The sequence below is a fragment of the Eriocheir sinensis genome, chromosome 12, assembly GCF_024679095.1.
Source record: "Eriocheir sinensis breed Jianghai 21 chromosome 12, ASM2467909v1, whole genome shotgun sequence".
NCBI lineage: Eukaryota > Metazoa > Arthropoda > Malacostraca > Decapoda > Varunidae > Eriocheir > Eriocheir sinensis.
The window spans coordinates 23485116-23507135 of NC_066520.1; the positions used below are offsets into that span (position 1 = coordinate 23485116).

The window sequence follows — 22020 nt, forward strand, 5'->3', positions numbered from 1 at the left end:
CACAATCTCCACACAACTCCTTCCCTTCAGTCTAAAACCCCAACTACACACACATACAAAAAACCTGGCCCTTCTATCCCCCCTACCTTCCTACGCCCGGAGCGGTGAGAACCAGGTCAGAGAGTGTAGGAGGACGAGGGGGAGAGAGAGAGGGAGGACTTGTGTAAGAGTAACACGCATGGAGGTTCAACATATGGAGCGGAGAAATTGAAGTGGAGGGTCGTTTAATGACTATGAGTACTGTGGCTGGTGGCTATGGTCGTGATGGTGGTGTTAGCTCGAGGGATTGGTGTTACGTGTGTATATGTGTGTGTGTGTGTGTGTGTGTGTGTGTGTGTGGAGGGAGGGAAGGAGGGATTGCAGGGTGAGTTTCAAGGGGGACTAAGGGAGGACAAAGAGGAATGGAAATGAAGGAAGAAAGGAGGAAAGAAAGGAAGCAAGGGAGGGAGTGAAGGAGAGCGGCCAGGGTGAGTTACAAGAAGGAAGGAAGGGAGAACACAGAGGAATGCAAGGGAAGGAAAGAAAGAGGACAGGGAAGGGATACAAGGAGTGTGGGTGTGGGTGTGGGTGTGGGTGTACCTGTTTGGGCTGTCACCTGGGCCTCGTGGGTTAGATGCAGTTAAGGGTAGGAGTGAATGGGGGTAAGAACAGCCCCGACGAGTACTGAGATGAATGGAGAAAGCTGCAGGTTAGGAGAGAACAAGAGAAGGTAACCCGGTAGTCTTGTAATGTATGCATAGTGATGACCGAACAGGGAGGAGGAGAAAGTGTAACAACGGGAGATGGAAAAATAGGAAAAGGAAGAAGAGGAAGAGAAGGAAAAGGAGGTAACAAAGGATGAAGAAGAGCAGGAGTGGGAGATGACAAGTAGAAGAAGGAGAAGGAAAAATGGAAAAAGAAGAAGAAAGAGAAGGGAAGGAGAGACGAAGAGAAAAAGAAGGAAATAAATCAAGAGAATAAGAAGGAAGTGTAGAGAGGAAAGGAAGAAGAAAAAACGTAAGAATGAGAGATGAAAAAGGAGGAGGAGGAAGAGAACGGGAGATGGAAAAATAGGAAAAGGAAGAGGAGGAAGAGGAGAAGGAAAAGGAGGTCAAAGAGAGTGAAGAAGAGCAGGAGTGGGAGATGACAAGTAGGAGAAGAAAAAAAAAAAAGAAGGAAAGGAGAGACGAAGAGAAAAAGCAAGAGATAATAAATAAACAGAATAAGAGGAAGTATAGAAAAGAAAGGAGGAAGAAAAAACATAAGAATGAGAGATGAAAATGTAGAAGGAGGAGGAAGAGAAGGAAGAATGTATGTATGTATGTATGTGTGTTACCTGCGCGCCAGAGAATATCGCACAGTCAGGTCCGTGTGTTGGTAGTCGAGTCATTATAGTTGCACGTCATGTACCAGAAGACGGTCGCCGCTACGTAACTCAAACAACAACAATAGCGATGATCTAGCATGTCTGAAGCATCCTGAACCTCTATCTGATGTACCTGGGTGTTGTTTTGTCTGCGTCTCACTCTGCATATCGCCCTGTACTCCTTCCTTCATTCCATCTCTCTCTCTCTCTCTCTCTCTCTCTCTCTCTCTCTCTCTCTCTCTCTCTCTCTCTCTCTCTCTCTCTCTCTCTCTCTCTCTCTCTCTCTCTCTCCATCTAACTATCTATCTATAACTGCCCTGCTATCTATCTATCTATTTATATCTATCTTTCTTTGCCTCGTACACACACTCAGGCAAGCAAGATCATGTCCAGCATTTCTATTTCCGAAGAGTCACCGCGTCGATAGTCTCATCCGTTTCCACCTCACACACCCACTGTTTCCAAAGGCCACAAAGGAGGTTAATCGCGTTCTCATGAGTGTTTTCTTCACATTCATAGTACAGAAGAAGGGTCAAACTACCACTGGGGTCATGAAAGTACCCGTGGAAATACCCTGAACCCCTACGAAAGCCTTGTCAAATATGTGCTATAGGGCGCTGAAGTGTTTAAAAATAGGAGTCTCGGTCGTACTTTCCTCTTCCTCTCCCCCTCTCTCTCTCTCTCTGTCTTTCCCTCGAGTCATGTTAGTCGTGAACCTGACTGAGTGAATCCCACAGCGTCACCTCATGTGCCTCCCCTTCACCTCACGTCACCTCACCTCCCACGGCACCGTTTATTTACAAGGCTAAGGGAGGAGATAATAGAGAGTGATGGGAGGTAATGGGAGGGAATGGGAGGGTCGTGTTCCTTGGGTTTGTGTCGACCTGTGTGGCTGTTGTTGTTGTTGCTGGTGATTGTGGTGGTAATGGTGGTGGTGGTGGTGGTGGCATAAGTTAAGAAAGACTGTCATTGTTTTTCCATAGTACTACACGTTGAAAGTATGGTGTAGGAATTTATATAATGAGGAAGAAGAGGAGGAGGAGCAGAAGGAGGAGGAGGAGGAGGAAAGTATGATGTAGGAGTTGATATAATGAGGAAGAAGAGGAGGAGGAGCAGAAGGAGGAGGAGGAGGAGGAGGAGGAGGAGGAGGAGGAGGAGGAGGAGGAGGAGGAGAAGTAGAGGGAAGACAAGGAAGGAAGATCATGAATTACAGAAGACCAAGAAGAAGAATAGGAAGAAAAGGAAGTTGAAATAATGAGGCTGAAAAGGAGGAGGAGGAGGAGGAGGAGGAGTAGAAAGCGGGAGAGAAAGAGAAGAAGAATAATGAGAGAACATGAATAAAAGAAGATGAATTGGAAGAAGAGAGAGAAGAGAATAATAATTAGAGCTTCCTTCCTTTCTTTCTTTCTCTCTTTCTTTCTTTCTCTCTTTTTTTTCTTTGATCATCGCTCTATTCCTCTTCCTCCTTCCTCTCGTCATACAATTTCTTCATTATCTTCTTCTCTTTATACTTTCCCGGCGTTTCTTCTCTCCTCCTCCTCATCTCTTCCCTTATAATTATATCTATCCATTTCATATTTCTTCTTCTTCATCAGATTTCCCCTACTTCGCTTTCTCTCTCTACTCTCTCTTCTTCCATTTTTTTTCATTTATTTCCTCTGTCTTATCTTCTTTTCTCCTTCCTCATTATAGTTCAATCATTTCCTCTCTTCCTGTTTCTTCTTTGTTCTTCTTCTCATTCAAGTTTCCACTCCTTCGCTTTTTCTCTCTACTCTCTCTCTCTCTCTTTTCCTTCATTTTCCATTTCTTTCCTCTGTTTTATCTTCTTTTCTCCTTCCTCGTCTCATCCCTATCATTTCCTTTCTCTGTTTCTTCTTTGTTTTTCGTATTTAAGCTTCCAGCCCTTCGCTTTCTCCCTACAACCTTCTTTCCTCTCTCATGTTTCCACTCCTTCCCGCTTTCTCTCGGCATCTCTTTCGTATCTCTCCTTCCATTTTTCATTTCTCAACCTGCTTTTTTCTCACTCTCTTTTCCTGCATCTTTTTCGTGACCGTTTCAAGCCTCGGCTGCAGCGTGGTATGTGGACGATCTAAGCCTCCCTTGTTGGCGGGTCATGAGTGGGGCTGATGACCCGTACACCTGCAAGCCTTCACTGGGGCAAAGAGGGAGAGAGGAGGGAGCAGCAAGCAACACCACCAAGGCCGATATAGTACTGTGAAAGGTTAGAGGTTGAGCCCCACACACACTCCCCGCGGTAAATTGTAAACAAATTAGTGAGCATATAGATGTTGATAGATGTTACGTTGACCCTCACCTTCCCTGGTCTGAGTATAATGAAGTTAGTGATATTCAATGTTATAGATGGAAGATACAGTACTTTTAATATGTAAGGAGGAAACATTCAGTACCAGGAACATAAGAGGTTACCATAAGAACGTAGGGAGTCTGCAAGAGGCGGTTGGTCTGAATAGGAAAGGAGGTTCGTGAATGCAATGTTAAAGATGGAACCCCCAGTACTTTTAATATATATAACTGTAAGAAAGAGACAGTAAGTACCAGGAACATGTAATACCTGTAGTCAGAAGCTCCCGCCACCTCGTCTTCTCTTACACATATCAATGACGTCCAGTTTGGGATCACATCCGTGGTCGGCAAAGCAAAGATCCTACCTGAATGTGTTACTGAATATAAACTCCGAAGAAGCTTGAGGTGACCCGGATCTTGTGCTACAGTTGGCCTTGTGTTTTGCGTTACGGGTGAGGGAATAAAATGAAGGAAGAGGAGGAGGAGGAGAGAGGAGAAGGAAAAGAATGTCACTGAAACTAAGAAGGGTACAAGACGTCGATCTCACCGTGTATTGGAAGGGAACACTTAGACTTTGATCTCCTTTATCTTCGGTTAGGAGGAAGAGAGGAAGAGGAGGAAGATCATGAAGAGAAGAAGCCTGAAAATAACGATAGGATGAAGTGGAAGAGGATAATGATTACTTCCTTTCTGCCTCTTTTATTCTTTCTCTATTGATTCATCTTTCTTTTTTCTTTTTCATTTCTTCTTCTTTTTCTTTCGATTCATCTTTCTTTTTTCTTTTTCATTTCTTCTTTCTTCTTCTTTCCATTTCTTCTTTTTTCTCCTTCCATTCATCTTTCTTCTTTTCTTTTTTCCATTTCTTCTTCCTCCATTCTCTTTCCATTTCTTCTTCTTTCTCTTTCCTCTGTTTCTTTCTTCTTTCTCTTTTCTCATCTTCTTCCTATAAAATCTCCATCCATTTATTATTTCTCCATCTGCTTCCACAACCCGTCACCTTTATTAACAGCTTCCGCGAAAGCTTGAAGGTAACACATTGCGACACCCGGAGACTGCCTGATGCGGTGGCTCTTCCTGTGCCGAGTGACTTAGCGGGAAAGATACCTGCCACTACTAACAACCAGGCACGCGGTCATGAACACAGGCATACGTGCGCTCAAGCATGACTCGCCTGGGGCCTGAGGGAAACGGGTTGCATGACTCGGCGTTAGCGGCTTGAACTCCTCAGAGGATGATGTGTGTGTTTGTGTGCCCGGAGCAGCGACTCTTGACAGACCAGACCTCAACATAGAAGGAAGGAAAGAAGGATTGAAAGGAAGACAAGAAGAGGGAAGGGAAGTAGATTAGGAAGGAAAGAAACAAGCAGATGATGTGTGTGCCCCGGCAGCAACTCTTGACGGACCAGACCTCAACACAGAAGGAAGGGAGGGAAGAAGGATGGAAGGAAGGAAAAGGGAACGGAAGGAAAGAAGAAGGAAAGGAAGTAGACTAAGAAGGAACGAAACAAGCAGATGATGTGTGTTTGCCCGAGCAGCGCTTCTTGGCGGACCGGACCAGACAGCAAGTTAACATAGAGCCGATTTCACAGTCCAACACAGTGTCTTCGTAACAGCCCGAACCAAACTATAGAATCCCATACAATCCAAAATGGTGAGGTCTTCGATGCCACACTAAATACACAAGACTTTTCCTGTATAGTTTCATCAAAATTGTGAACTTAAATATAAAAACTACACACTATACAAGGAAATTTAGAAGGCTCTGGTATTGGTTTGGGAGCTTACTAACCCGTCATGGGGAACTGTGAAACTGGCCCATAGAAGGAGGGAAAACAGGGTTGAAGGAAGAAAAGAAGAAGAAAGGAAGGAAGGAAACACGAAAACAGTACACGATTCACCTCGTCACCATACGGTACAGGGACCCAAACCGGAACCACCACCACCACTACCACCACCATCACCACCACCACCATACAACTAGGTCACCACCACCTCCACCACCAGCACGTCCGTCTGTTCCCTAACCTAGCAACCTCCTCGCGGACAGGCCCTGCGTACCACTCACTCAGACGTACCCAAAGTGGATCACACAACGTACCCTGCCCGATATGAACAGACCCCGCCAATCATACCCAAAGATATGATACTCGGTTGCAGGTTACAGTAGAACGACCGGTAAAAGACTAGTCTAGTACCTGCAACCGCCGACCTAAAGACCTACTATTGTTTATTAGAGCCTCGACTATATGTAGGGAACAAGACTCTAACGGGTTTCAGGGTCTTGTTATATGTAAAGGATGGTCGGTAACTGGTTTGGCAGCATTCACGTTTCTTCGGGGGACAAAATTTTCTTGCTATAAGTTGAAAATTTGCTTCCTCTTGCTGTCGCATGTCGAGATGATGAGGGAACCGCAGCGGAACTAAAGAAGATGGAGGAGGAGGAGTAAAGAATCTCAGCGGAACTAAGAAGGAGAAGGGGGAACAGGAGGAGGAGGAGGAGGAGAGAGTAAAAATTAACGAAAATAAAGGTAAAGGAGGAGGAGGAGAGGAAGGAGAAGGAGAAAAAGAATATCAACGAAACTACAGAATAAGAAGGAGGAGGAGAACAAAGAGAGAATAGAGAAGAAGAGACAGAACCCCAACGAAACTAAAAAGGAGAAACAGGAGGAGGAGGAGGAGGAGGAAGAGTAGAATAAGAGAAAACATGAATGAGGAAGCGGAAAAAGAAACCCCAAGTCACCCCTTCTGCAAGCACCTCATTTTGTATTCAGCTCATGAGGTGTCAGCAACAGGCGGTGTGGAGGATAAGTGATGACATTCATAGCCAGAAAAGCCATGAAGACAGAAAATTTTACGACCGGTGTCTCGTGAGTTAATGTGAGCCTTGCGGGAATACCTGGTGGTTAGGCCATTACGCTGAATACATAACTCCACATCCAGCTCCACGCCAACTCACACTGCATGCACGGGGCTTGGACTCGTGCTATCAAACGTTTGTGGCTCCTGTTACGAACGTTTTTCAAGGCCAGAGAGGACCCACGTCGGGTTTGAGTGAGTGGTTGTCCCGTTCACGCCGAGAAAGCCTTGCCAAACTACCGCCAGGCTCAGACACCACCTTTGGACACCTCGACAACTTCCGTGAGAGCCTTTTGACACAGATGGACTAAGGCTTTGTAGAGTTGGATAATGTGGGCCACGGACTCTCTCTCTCTCTTTCGTGCATGTTGAGGAAAGATGAATGGAAAGAGAAAAGGAAACAGAAGAAAGGGATGAAGGAGGGAAGGAAGGAAAGAAGGACGGAAGGAAGAAATGAAGGAAGGAAGGAAGGAAGACAAGAAGAAAGAAGGAAAGGAGGGAGGTCAAGAAACAAGCAAACAACAGACAAGCACTAATAGGTCATCCTCAAACACACACACTCACACACACACACACACACACACACACACACACACACACACACACACACACACACACACACACACACACACACACCTCCTCTTTTTCCTTTACACCGTTAGCTCCTTATCTTCATTCGTCTTTCACCTCCCTACCTGCATTCTTACCTCCCCATCCTAATGCTCTTTTTATTGACGAGGTTTCACATGTTCGAATCCGGCTTTTGGTCCACCATACCCCAGATAACGAGCAAAAAGTGGGGAAGAGCTGTAGAGGTAGAGGACGAAGAGAGGAGACCAGCTGAGACCCCGAAGAAGACCCGGAGATGGTGTATGGAGGAGGAGATGAGAGGTAGGAAGATCAAGGAGGAGAAAGTATACTATCAATAAGAGGTGGAAGAAGAAGAAGACCAAGAATGAGAATAAGAAGAAGGAGGAGGAGAACAAGAAGACGAAGAAGAAGAACAAGAAATAGAAGAACAAAAACAAGAAATAGAAGAGGAAAAAGAAGAAGAAGAAGAAGAAGAAGAAGAGAGGAAACATCAACCATCAACATCCCCGAACGTCTTTATATCTCAGTTTTTCGTTCTTTCTTCCCCGTTGACGCGTACCCTCGGTCAGGCCTCACTTTATATACATGCTTAATGGATCCAAGGTACATACGGCTTAAGGACTGATCGGCCCGAGGCGCACGCTAACCATAGTCTGAGTTTTTGTGAATGTTGATTGGGGAAATGCTGTACCCTACGATTTAGATGCTCATATTTTCGCAAAGGGTAGACATGTTCCTCCTCTTCCTCCTCATCCTCCTTCTCTTCTTCTTCCTCCTCCTCTTCTTCCTCCTCCTCCTCCTCTTCCTCTTGTAATTATCTTTAACTTACAACCATCTGATTATATATAGAGACCGTACCCCACTCTGCGATACAATTTTTTTCATTACTCATTATAAATTGAAGCAACTGCACATATACCAGGAAGGCCCATATATACTTTTACTTCGGTATACGCACGTTGAACAGCACTACAGTTCCCTTGCTAATAAAAAACGCCTTTCAATTAATTTTACTTACCTGAAAACTTACATATCTTAGGAAAAAAGTCACACAGAGATTCCCTTGATGACAAAACCCAGTCATGCAGTCATTTTTATATACCTGAAGACACTCACACTTATTAAGAGAAGTCACGCAGAGATCCCCTTGGTAATTAAAAAGCCAGTCTGTTCTTTCATTGCCTGACGACCTTAGAGAATGCCACAAATAGATTCCCGTTATAATAAGTATAGCCAATCAGTTATTCTTTCTTAACTAAACACTACCATATCTTATGAGAAGTCACGCAGAGATCCCCTTGGTAATTAAAAAGCTAGTCAGTTCTTTCATTGCCTGACGACCTTAGAGAATGCCACAAATAGATTCCCGTTATAATAAGTATAGCCAATCAGTCATTCTTTCTTAACTAAACTTTCACATATCTTAAGAAAAGCCATACAGAGATTTCCTTTACTTAATATCTGTTTTTTCTCTTTCTATTCCTTCATTCTCTTCTTTTCATTATATTTTACCCACGAATCACATCCCTTAAGAAAAAGCCACACTGAGATCTCCTTTCCTTACTATCTCTTGTCTTTCCACTCCTTTATTCTCTCCTTTCATTAATATTTTTACCTTACGAATCACATCCCTTAAGAAAAAGCCACGCTGAGATCTCCTTTCCTTACTATCTCTCGTCTTTCCACTCCTTTATTCTCTCCTTTCATTAATATTTTTACCTTACGAATCACATCCCTTAAGAAAAAGCCACACTGAGATCTCCATTCCTTAGTATCTCTTCTGTTCCCACTCCTTCATCCTCCTCTTCTTTTCATTATTTTTTACCCACGAATCACATCCCTTAAGAAAAAGCCACACTGAGATCTCCATTCCTTAGTATCTCTTCTCTTTCTACTCCTTCATCCTCCTCTTCTTTTCATTATATTTTACCCACGAATCACATCCCTTAAGAAAAAGCCACACTGAGATCTCCATTCCTTAGTATATCTTCTGTTCCCACTCCTTCATCCTCTCCTTTCATTAATATTTTTACCTTACGAATCACATCCCTTAAGAAAAAGCCACACTGAGATCTCCATTCCTTAGTATCTCTTGTCTTTCCACTCCTTCATCCTCTCGTTTTCTTTAATATTTTTACCCACGAATCACATCCCTTAAGAAAAAGCTACATTGAGATCTCCACTCCTTAATACCTCTTCTCTTTCCACTCCTTCATTTCCTTCTGTTCATTAGTTATTACCTGAAGTCTCGCATACTTTATAAAAACGCCGCCGGGACATTCCATCCACGCGCAACGAACTTGTCTTGTCTTTCCGGTATATACGAAGGTCACCGTCGATAAATAGGCCAATGAGTGACCCGAATAAGGCGAACTTGAACCACCGGAGGAACCATTATGTAACGAGAGAGAGAGAGAGAGAGAGAGAGAGAGAGCAGGTTTTGTTCCTTGTCGAGCCCTTGAGCTAATCGTGTGAGGCGACCGATTGTAACTGTCACCCTTCACTCTTGTTGCTACCATGCTCTCTCTCTCTCTCTCTCTCTCTCTCTCTCTCTCTCTCTCTCTCTCTCTCTCTCTCTCTTAACTCTTTTAAGCCTTTCCTGTTACTGCCTTGCGATTGTTTTGTTGTTTTTGTTGATTGTTATTTTTTATTCTTGTTTTCTTGAGGATTGAAATTTCTTACGTCTGCTTTATGATTGTTTTTTTTATTATTATTGTTTTTGTTTGTTTGTTTGTTTGTTTGTTTTTTGTTTTTGTCACAGTAAAGGAGGAAGTTCAAGTAAAAAAGATAGAGGAAGGTATAGGAAAATTGCTTAAGCTTACCATGCAACTGTTGTTACCATAAGAGAGAGAGAGAGAGAGAGAGAGAGAGAGAGAGAGAGAGAGAGAGAGAGAGAGAGAGAGAGAGAGATCATATCCTTTCAACATGTTCTCTCTGCAAATTGAACCTTACCAATATCTTGAATGTTATCTGGATATGTTCTACAATAAGAGAGAGAGAGAGAGAGAGAGAATTGAAACTGGTCGGATTTCATTGCAACACACTTTTCCCGGAGGCAGTTCTCTCTCTCTCTCTCTCTCTCTCTCTCTCTCTCTCCCACCCACACACACACACACACACACACACACACACACACACACACACACACACACACCTTCCCTGTGACTGCCATGATTCGCAAGAACGCCATTCATTTCTTTGACGTTAATATAAGTCTTAAGGGTCATGATCTCCACTAAGTTAAGACCAAAGTAATATTCGTAAGTTAAATTCGTAAGTTGTTTTCGTTTTCCTCCTCTTCTTCCTCGTTGTTGTTGTTGTTTTCTCTCTCTCTCTTTCTTTTTTATCGTCTTCTATTTGGATCTTGTTTTGTTTTCCACGTTTTCTTTCTTTTTCCTTCTTCTTCTTCTTTTCTTTTTGTTTTCCTCTTCCATTTGCATCTTATCTTCGCTATTCTCTTTCTATCCTTCATTCTCTTCTTCCTTTTAAATCTTTTCATACATTATTTCTACTCTATTTTCTCTCTTCACCTCATTTTATTTCTCTTTCCGCACAGATTTACAGACATCATCTTTCTTTACAGCCGGCGGTTAGTGCGGTTGCTTTGAATAGATTAGTGCGTGTTTGTTTTGCTCCTCTTCTCAGCGCTGCGGGGAATCTTGTAAGCCCAGAGGATTAGCTACCATGCTCTCTCCTATCAGTATTTCTCTAAGTCCTCGTTCCGGGTGTTGCTCTTGAGTCCGTTGCTGTCGTGATAACGCATCGGTACATCCTCAGTCGGTCTCACTCAGAAGGGTTTGTAGCTTGGAAATGATATACGCGTGGAGAGGGACAGAATGCGGAGCGGGGGTCGTTGTAGCACATGATTTCACAGCACGCAATCTTTTACCCGCACGACAAGTTCCTGGAGAGATTTGTATCGAGAAAATGTTTATATGATGTGGGTGCAATGTGCGTCAACCCACCCTTACGACTCCACCCTTTTGTCCTCTCTCCACTCTCCCGCTCCACTTGCTCTCTCGTGCTCAACTCCTCCACATCTTCTTCCCTCCACTGTACCTCTTCCTCCCACACCTCCTTCCCTACCCTCTACCTCCCTTACCTAACCCCTCCACATCTTCCCCTTCCCTCCACTGTATCTCTTCCTCCCACACCTCCTTCCCTACCCTCTACCTCCCTTACCTAACCCCTCCACATCTTCCCCTTCCTTCCACTGTATCTCTTCCTCCCACACCTCCTTCCCTACCCTCTACCTCCCTTACCTAACCCCTCCACATCTTCCCCTTACCCTTCCCTCACAAACTACTCCACCTTGTACTCCACCCCCTTCCACTCCACCTCCAGCCTCCCTTACCCCATCGTCCACCTCTCTCCTCCGCACATTCCTCTCTTCCCTCACAACCTCCTCCTAACCTTGAACTCCACTCGCTTCCACTTCACCTCCCCTTCCACTACCTTACCTTTCCTCCATTTCATACCCTCACATACCCCTCACATCACCCCTTCCATCACCACCTACCCCTTGTCCTCCCTTCCTTAGTCCGCAATCCCCTAACATGCAAGGAAACATCATCTGATCCTAAGTCTGATCCCCTTAACTATTATCTGATCCAGTAGTCCTGTCACCTCCTGGGCCGGTCTCCTCCCTGTCCTCTTTAGCACAGCCTTCACCTTGATCTAGGGCGGCCGGGTGAGAGGGGGTGAGTGGCCTACTGCTGAGTGGCTGCGAGTGGCAAATCAAAATAGCACCTGAGGCCTTGGTTGATGGGTGTGTCTGTGTGTGTGTGTAGCAGTGGTATGCGGAGAGGTGCCTTGCTTGGGTCTTTTTTATTCTTTATTTTTCCTTTATTTTTTTTTTGTGGAAAAGTTTTGTGGTGTTAAAAATTGTGTGCTGGTGATTGTGGTGGTGGTGGTGGTGGTGGTGAGATTGGGAAGAAAGGAAAGAGAGAAAAAATACAAAGAATACGAAAGAGAATGATACAAAAGATTAATACAGATAATACAAAGAATGGAAAAGAAGATAATGAAGTGGAGTTCTGTATCCGTGTGTAAAAATGAAGGTCCTCTGAATGCGGTTGAGTGAATTGTTGCAAAAATTATAGAAAAGAAAAAAAGAAGCAAGGAGAAAAGTAAAAAAAATATATATATATATATGATTCTATACTTTCCAGACTTTCTATTGTCTATTTTATTGGCTGGTCTATTCCATTTATGCATTCTATTGACTTTCTGTTGTGTTGTGGAGGTCGTGATGAAGGAGGAGGTAGGTGGAGGTGGAGGAGAAGGAGGCGTAGCGGAGCAGGTGTCAGAGAGATAATCATATGCAATTCAATATTCGCTATTTTTTTTACAGTGAAGGAACCAGCACATATATTTTTCTCTCTCTCGCTCTTTCGCTTTCTCTAGTAGGAAGAGCGAAAGAGCGAGAGGGAGAAAAATATATGTCTTTGCTGATGGTAGGCAAATAAACACACACCCAGACAGGTCAAAGAAATCTAAGCACACACACACACACACACACACACACACACACACACACACACACACACACACACACACACAAACACACACACACTCAGCTCCCCTCCCCCCTTCCACACACACAAACACCACAGCATAATATTTATTCTCTTATCGCTCAGGGCCAAACAACAAACACGTAAACAAACAATTAAGCGTACACCGTGGCATCTGCTTAGCATGTGAACGACCTATAATGATGCTGCCCGGCCTGTGCTCTACGCAAGGATATACTGCCGGGGTAAAAGGAGTCTGTGGTACTTCCTATACTTGCTTCGTTTCATCATCCATAGAGTGACAGACTGACAAGCAGACTCTTTGACCCGATACCAGCGATGGGCCAAATTTCTGCCATGATAGAAACCTCCCAAAACAGATGATGCATAAACTGATCACACATGCGTTGATATATATTATGAAATGGTTTGCGTGAGTGATGATTCTCTCTAATTATTTTACTTAGAGGGGCCTTTAACCTAACCTAACCTAACCTAAGAAACATGATCCCCGCAGCTACCGGGTTAAACTACATATCAAGAAGACGAATTTGCTCTTGAAAATAATATAATTGTTTTGCGTCGTTTTTCTTCGAGTTCTTTGCTTCAAGGTCTTGGCGCGGAGGCTGCAGGGCAACACGTGTCAGTTTGGCCCGAGTAATTGTAGCGAAGTCTTGATTATGTCAGTCATCCCGACGCTGGTGTGGAATTTTCATGCTGGGTGCGTCACTTCCTAACGCGCACACCACTACCACCACCACCACCACCACCATCAGCTCAGGTCAAAAAACGTATAAATCCACGATGCACCTCCACTGTCAACACCACCACAACAACAGTACCACCACCACTACTAAATGAATATTATTACCACTGCCTCCTTCTATTTCGCAAGTCACAGTGAGTCTTCATTGTATCATCCCCCCCCCTTCCCCCTGTGATTATTGTTCTAAGTTAAGCGCACCTGTTGATAGTCCTCCCTTCCCTCCTTACTTGCTGTCTCCTCCTCCTCCTCCTTCTTCTTCTGACTCTCTCTCAGTCTGATTTGGGGGAGAGTGAGAGTTGTGGTCAGGCTGGCAGTAAGGAGGAAGAGGAGGAGGAGGAGGAAGAAGGTGTAGGAGGAGGAGGAGGAGACCAAACCAGTAGGAGAATGGACTTGGCTGAGGAAGGAGGTAACAGCGACAGTCTCTGGACGGATCACGGCGTGCGCGCTTCTCCTCTCTCTTCCCCACCTCTTCCTCCTTACCTCCCTCCCTGTACCTCCATCGCCACCCTCGCCAAGCCTCCCCAGACACCAGCAAAGACAAAGCAACGAGGGCTCTTAATACACGAGTCTGCGGAGGAAGAAAATATTTGGTTTTCGAAGTAGACCTCAAACCGGATCTCGTCACATTGAGGTCGAAAATTCCTCACCAGTCGTGTGGAGTGAAGCGCCGATACCACGTGGTGTGCGCATGTGTGGTGTTGGCGGCGGCGGTGGCGGTGGTGGTGGTGGTGGTGGTGCTTGCGTGTGTGCGTGGTGGTAGTGATGGTAAGACGCCGACTGCTGCTGGTGATGGTCGTGGTGGTGATGGTGGTGATGATCCTGGGCCCCGCCACTCACCTCGTCCAAGCAGCCTCTCAGGTAGATTGCCGTGTACCTGTTTTATCAGTTTTACTTCCTCTAATTATCTGTCTTGAACTTCTTAATGTCAGTTGCAATGTTGCCTTCCTTGCCTTCTTCCTCTATTTTCGTGCTAACATTTTTATTATTTTTTTGCGTTCTTCTTTACGCTAATATACATAGTGATATCATATTTTCTTTATCTTTCTTGAGCCTCTAGTGTCGCCCTCCTCGCTATTTCGGTCTATATAATTAAACTAACATATATTTTCTTTCTCTATGTTCTTCTTTACATTAATATTCAGAGTGTTATCATATTTTCTTTATTTATCTTTCTTAAACCTCTAGTGTCGCCTTCCTTGCTATTTCCTTTTATATATTTAAGCTAACATTTCTTTTATTTCTCCATGTTCTTCTTTACATTAAAATACATCGTGTCATCATATCCTTTCCTCTAAATATCTTTCTTGAACCTCTTGTGTTGCCTCCTTCGCTATTTGTATATATATATTTTTTAAGCTAACATGTATTTTATTTCTCCATGTTTTTCTTTACATTAATATATATCGTGTCATCATATTCTTTCCTCTAAATATCTTTCTTTAACATGTGGCGTTGTTTCCAGCGCTATTTGTATCTCTATTTTCATGCTAACGTATATTTTATTTATCAATGTCCTCCTTTACACTAATATATATGCCTGTAAACTCATTTTTCTCCTTAATTAAAAACACAAGTAAACTCTCATGTAGGTTATTTTGTCGTTCTTGCATTCGTAAACACTCGAAGACATTTTGTACACCATTTATTTTCATTATATTCTGTTCTACACTAAAATACATGCAGGTAAACAGACTCCTTGGTCTCCTTAATTAAAAACACAGGTATGCACGCATTTGTCGTTGCTGTCTTCGTAAACACTCAAGTCTATTATCGACTTAAACATGTTCTGTATATCTCTACTATACTCCAAGATACACGACTCCCTTCCATTCCTTTCTTACTTAGTTGACATGCATACAGACGCACCGATGTATATTGCTGTTGAGTGGAAGCGTCGCCGTACATACCTAAGCATACTACAGTGAAGAGCGCCTCAAGTCACAGTAGTATATCCGCGGTCCATACGCTAAAGTCTCCCTTTCCAAGTAGGTCGATTCTGACAGGCATATTAATTTCATGTGGGTCTTCTCGGCTCTTAATGTTCAACGCTCCGGCTCAGAAAAGTTTGCACACTCATTTGATAAATTGTATATTTTTTTTTTTTTGGGGGGGGAGGGCGTGTGTGTGTGTGTGTGTGTGTGTGTGTGAGTACTTCGCCTGCACTGTGACCGCGGCGTTGGCTTACACTATACTACATACTTTTGCTTCTATATATTTCTATGCTTCCTATTTTCCTTCTTTCTTATCTTGTATTCCCGTTTTATAGAATTGTTAGTATTGTTTATTCCCCACACTCCTGCATGCTCTCTCTTCCTGCCTCTCCACGACTCCTATGCTCCTGTTTTCTTTGTTTATTTTCTCGGTTTATAAGAGGGTGTTGGTCTTCCTTACTCCTCACACTCCTAGATGCTCTTCGTTCCTACCTTTCCACGCCTCCTATTCTCCTATATTCTTAGTTTACAATATATATGCTATGGTTTTGTTTATTCCTCACACTCGTATATGCTCTGTGATCCTACCTTCCTACGCCAGCGCTTCGATAATATTCACTACTACAACTTTTTAATTTTGTCTTCCACTTTTCTTCCCTCTTTTTCATCGCTTTTTCCCGTCTTATTTTGCTGCTTTTTTCTCTTTATTTGTTTCCCCTCCCCTCTTTTTCTTAGCTTACATTCTCGGTTCGTTATACAGTTTTAATCTTCCTTACTTCTCACAATCCTAAATACTCTTCGATCCTATCTTTCCACGCCTCCAATACTCCTACGTTCAAAGCTTACAATGTCGTTTGATTAGACTTTTATTAATCTTCCTCGCTCCTGACACTCCTACATAATCATTTCTACCTTTCAACTCCTCTTATACTTATACTTTCTCAGCTTGCATCGGTTCATAAGCTCATAAGACTCGGTTTATAAGACTATTTTAATGTTCTTTTCTTATTGACCTCTTTCCTTCACACACTCGTCTCATTTCGACTGGCCCCGATAACATCAGCTCGGAATATTATGTGTCAGCGGGAATGCGATTGAGTAAGTTGTTTTCTGCCCGATTGCCAGTCACTTTAAAGAGCGCCATCTTTTAACTCCTTCCAGATAATCTTTCACTGGCGATGGTCTTTTGTTTATCTCTCTCGTCGCTTTTGTTGTGGTTCTTCATTTGTCACCAGCAGCCTCGTTTTAAATTCAATCTTTCGTCTGCAGTTATTTTTTTTATTCGGTCTCACAGTATTTATCTCTCGTCTGAGTTTGCTGTTATATTTTTTTGTCTTGCATTATCTTTCGTCCGAATCTTCATGTCTCATCTGCAATTATCTTTTGTCTCCCATTATCTTTCGTCTCAATTTGCGTCCCTCGTCTGCTATTATTTTTCGTCTGCCATTATCTTGCGTCTTCTTTTTTTCCCAGACAGCACTTAAAAAAATAATCTTTCCTTTCCTCTTATCACCAGCTAACAATTTGGTCGGAGGGTTTTTTCGTTTATCGTTCGGTTGAGTTTTCATCTTCCACCTTTCCTCTGTATTTCCATCTTTCATTTTTCGTTTGTATTTTTATTTTTCATCTTTCGTCTGAGTTTCCATCTTCCATCTTTCCTCTGTATTTCCATCTTTCATCTTTCGTTTGTATTTGTATTTTTCATCTTTTGTCTGAGTTTTCATCTTACATCTTTCGTCTGTATTTTCATCTTTCATCTTTCGTTTGTATTTGTATTTTTCATCTTTTGTCTGAGTTTTCATCTTCCATCTTTCGTCTACATTCTTATCTTTTATCTTTCGTTTGTATTTGTATTTTTCATCTTTCGTCTGAGTTTCCATCTTCGATCTTTCTTCTACATTCTAATCTTTTATCTTTTCTCCGAACTTTTATTCGTCACAGAAAACCGAGTAAGCGTTGACGAACCCAGATTCTCTACCTTTTTGCTCTACACTAACCTTCCACGGAGTTTTTATTACCTCTAATATAACAATTGGACTAACTAGGGAGGAGGGGAGTAGGAAGAGTTCGTTATAGCAGTAGGAATAGCAGGACTTGATTATAGCAGTCGGGTTAGAAGCAAGCGTTGATTATTGCAGTCTTTGGCGTAGCATTGTGACACCCAATCAAGCTCGTCATGGTCCAGGTGGTATTTTGGTGAGGCACGACACAGCACATCCCGCCCGCCACTCATGCCTTATTCACCTTCATTATAGCAGGCTGCAGACAGACTCGTGCTGCAAATACCGAAGCATATGCAACGTACATTAGAAGTCATTACCAAGCCGCTGTCTGGTGCTAATCCTGATGCATTCCTGTCCAATATTCGTAGCCGTTCACATTAGTATTATTGGTAGTAGTAGTAGTAGTAGTAGTAGTAGTAGTAGTAGTAGTAGTAGTAATAGTAGTAGTAGTGTGATATGAGGTTCAGCGATCATGAAGACAGGTTAAAATTTGTCGCTTGTTCTTATTTGACAGTAAAGAACGAGAGAGAGAGAGAGAGAGAGAGAGAGAGAGAGAGAGAGAGAGAGAGAGAGAGAGAGAGTACAAACGAGTAAGCCTGCCCCGACACGATACAAATGAGCCACCATCGTAAAAGAGAGAGAGAGAGAAACAAAAGAGAGAAAGAGAGAGGGGGGGAAGGAGATGAGGCAAGGAAGAGGGCGTAGTAAAAAAAAGAAAAGCAATGCGGATGTGTGTGTGTGTGTGTGTGTGTGTGTGTGTGTGTGTGTGTGTGTGTGTGTGTGTTGTTTCCTTATTATATTATTTCTTTTATTTATTTCCTTTGTTTTCCTTTAAGGCCAAGAAAAGGAGGCTGATCACGAGGCACTGCATTTTCTGTCTTTCTTTCTTCCTTTCTTTCTTCCATTGTACTGTCGGATTCGTGATTTAGGAGACAGTTTATGGAATGACTAAAAAGTTAAGTGTTCGTGTGTGTGTTCGAGTGTGTGTGTGTGTGTGTGTGTGTGTGTGCCCAGATATCTAAAGCACATTGCCAGAACGTAAAAAATGTAAATAATTAGAACCAGGTGCAATAGAACTCGTTAGTGACATCTACTTCGTGCCTTCGTTGAGTTTTATGGCGTTTTTTCCTTCACTCGAAATTATGAAGAGCAGAAGAAGTTGATAAGAGAGTCACAGTCTGTTTGTTAATTGATTCTTCAGGGAGAGAGAGAGAGAGAGAGAGAGAGAGAGAGAGAGACTCATAATTTGTATTTATTTATTTATTTTTAATTTTTTTTACATCCCCGCCTTTTGCGCCGGTAGGCTTTCTTCAGGGGCCAAATGGTCGGCCCAAGCCCGTCATGGCGCGGGCAATTTTTTAAGTGGCGCCAGATATGCTTGGCTCATGCTGCCCCCCGGAACTCATTCTTGATTCACTGGACGGTTTCTTCTTGAGTCCGGGTTGATGGGTGGTCATGTGGGTAGTCTTAGGCCACTCGGCGATGACTGAAAAATCCCAGGTGGTAGCGTGGGGATTCGAACCGACGTTGTCCATGGCGTGGTGAATGTGAGCCCAGCACGCTAACCACTCAACCACCGCCTACCCTAAATAATAGCAATGGACAGACTGACAAATTGAGAGAGAGAGAGAGAGAGAGAGAGAGAGAGAGAGAGAGACTTTGCAAATGCATGATAATCTTTGTACAACTGATAGTTCCTTTTTTACTAGCCAAGCGATTGTAACTATTCTTTCTTTTTGTCATTTCTTTCCTTCTTTCGCTCCAGATAATGAGTAGGTAGTTGTTGTTTTTTTGTATAAAGGTCTGTGGGTTCTTTTTCTCTCTCGTCCGTCGATCAAGGTAATGTCTGGGTGCCGCGACTCAGGTAAATTGTCAGGTAGTCGAGATTTCTCCATGGTAATTTGACGTGATTCTTGGATTCTTCTTTTCCCCACCACCAGTCAGCGCTGACCCACAGGAAAGACTGGTCAGATAACACGGCTCGAAGCTCACCACCATACCGCAAACCTGTAAAGAATAAGAGAAACAAAGGGAAGGAAAGAAAGACACAAGAGGTTCCAAAACGTCAATGTAGTGTTATGTAGTCAGCGTGGACCCACAGGAGAGACTGGTCAGATAACACGACTCGAAACTTGCCACCAAACCACAAACCTGTAAAGAATAAGAGAAACAAAGGGAAGGAAAGAAAGACACAAGTGGTTCCAAAACGTCAATGTAGTGTTATGTAGTTATGTAGTGTAGTATATAAGTGTAGTATATTGTAGTAGCATAGTTTAGTAGGCACGGACCCAAGAGGAAGACTGATCAAATAGCTAATCTTGAAGCCAACTACCCGATCACACCTTCCAGCCGGTATTGAAAAAGAGAAACGAAAGAAAAGAAAGAAAAACAAGACACGAGAAATTCCAAAACGTAAACTTGGTGAAATAATAAAACAAGAGTAAAAAAAATTCAATTGCAGGGCTACCCGAGACAGCAGTGTAGCCAGGTAAAACTGAAAACAAGGGGGCGTTACCACCAAACCACAAAGAACAACTAAAAACGTATAGCGCCCCTTCAGCCTCTATTGTGCATGAATGGGTCTGCTTAGTTATATATATGTAGACATCCCCAGTATCCTCAGTGTCTCGGTCTGGGTCTTGGGTGGGAGTTTCCTGAGTTTTTGCCGACTATGAAGAGGCCTTTGAATCGGTACTCACACAATAGCTTAAGAAAGTGTTTTGATGAATAAGCATAACAAAATGATAAACTGCATGTGATAAGACGATAGATACATAACAAAATGCAAGACTCAGCTGCCTGGGAAAGTGTTGCCATGTCCCGTAACCGCAGACACACAAGAACTGGACCATTTTTAGTCTTCATTAAACTACCTCGCCTCCGCCGCCGTCCCTTTCCCCAACGCCTAGAGGTTTTCCGTACCTGTCAGGGGCCGGATACTTTCTTTTTTACGTAAGGGTGCCGTAAAAAGTGGCCCCGGGAAGATGTCTAGGAGAGGCGTCTTATGTGGGACGGATCAGAGGGTTGTTCGCTGACCCGTGTATTTTTTCGTCAGGTGGGTAAGGTTCCTATCCACCCCCCCCCCCTTCCCCCCACCGACCTCCTTGTACGATATTATAGGTCTTCTTTTCTCTCCTCCTTGACAGTGCATCGTCCCTTCGTTAGCAAGCCTCAGTTCGTCCTTTGGGAGTTAGTTTGAAGAAGTGTTAGTTAGGGAGGTCGACCTTGCTCTCGCCTTCGTCACAATTTCCTCTCTCAGTTAGATATGCGATTTTTTTTTTCACTTGTCATTCCTTCTATTCGTTTATACGCTTTGACTTCTTCTTCTTCCTCCTCTTCATCTTCTTTCTCCTCCTCCTCCTCGTCCTCGTCCTCGTTCTAATTTCCTTGCTCTGTTAGATATATATTTTATTAGTTATTTCTCTTCCCCTCCCCCATTCGTTTATACGCTCTGCCCTAATTTCTTTGACGCCTCCTATTCTACATCTTCCTCCTCCTCCTCCTCCTCCTCCTCCTCTATCACCAGTATCAGCAGCTCCACGCCCCGCCAGAGCAAACACACCACGCTGATTATCGCTAATGTATTGGCCTATAAAGATGCATGATATAATGGGTCTCCTCAAGCTGGCCACGCCCTCTCCCCCCTCACCTGTGCTTGTTAATGAGGCCTACCGTCACGTCGTTCCTGTTACTCATACTCACCTGTCTCTTACTCTCCCTCATATCTTCCCTCTCTCTCTGTCTCTGTCTCTCTCTTCTCCCTCTCTTTCTCTCGCCATGCCTTCTCTTCAGGATGTGCTTGCAATTAGTTCGTCACGCTGCATCGAACACTCTTACACACACATACATGCACACCTACACACACACGCACACACCTACACATGCACACACACACACACACATTGATATATACCTTCCTGTTGTGCTTTCTTCCTCCTCTTCTTCTTTCGTCTTCTTCGTCTTCTTCCTCTCATTCATCTTCATTTCTCGTGACCTCTTGCTGTTTGTGTTTCCTCATTTCCTCTTCATACTTACCTTCCTGTTCTGTTTTCTTCCTCTTCTTCCTTCGTCTTCTTCCTCTCATTCTCCTTCATCCATCGTGACCTCCCTTGCTATCACTGTTTCTTCCTCTCCTTTCCTCCGCTACCTGGCAACATCTCTGTTTACCTGTTCGCTTTATGGCTTCCTGTTGCTTCTCATTGAACCCTGTCACCCCTGGACTTACTTTCTCTCTTCCTCTATTGTTTGAAAGGTCAGAGTTTAGCGTCTCTCTTTTTCCTCTTCCTGCTCTTGCTATTGCCTTCTCTCAATCTGTCTTTATTTCTTACGCCGCCTGTTCAAAGTGCATCTTCTGTTCCCTTCTTTTCTCTGCGATTGCCTTCTTTCAGTTCATCTTCATATCTTATCTGTTCATACTGCGGTTTGCTTCTCTTTTTCCCACTTCGACTTCTGCAATTACCTTTCTTTCAATCCATCTTCATTCCTTACACCGCCTGTTCAAACTGCAGCCTCTCTCCCTTATCTTTCCTACAGCTGAAACTGCCTTCTTCTTCCTCGTCTTAACTCCTTACAAAACCTGTTAACTCTTTACAAAACCTGTATTGCTCTCTGGTTAGTATAAGGCCTCTCATTTTCCCGTCAATACCTCTTCAGTTATAGTCTTTCTCTCTTTCCAACACACAACACGTCTAATGCTGTGAGGGTGATTA

At 43.4% G+C, this 22020-nt stretch overlaps 1 protein-coding gene across 3 annotated transcripts in view; it reads left to right on the forward strand.

The window, feature by feature from the left end:
- The window catches only part of LOC126997657 (tryptase-2-like), a 200513-nt gene that overhangs the window by 162522 nt on the left and 15971 nt on the right, over window positions 1–22020 (forward strand). Inside the window, exon 1 of one of the 3 annotated variants that reach the window (XM_050858880.1) lies at window positions 12526–14235. The exons of 1 other annotated variant lie outside the window; for it this stretch is intronic. In XM_050858880.1, the coding sequence (XP_050714837.1) occupies window positions 14140–14235 (96 nt within the window). In that variant the 5' untranslated portion in view covers window positions 12526–14139. Of the gene's footprint in view, window positions 1–12525; window positions 14236–22020 lie in introns of those variants that run through there. One more of the 3 variants, XM_050858879.1, reaches the window with a different exon arrangement.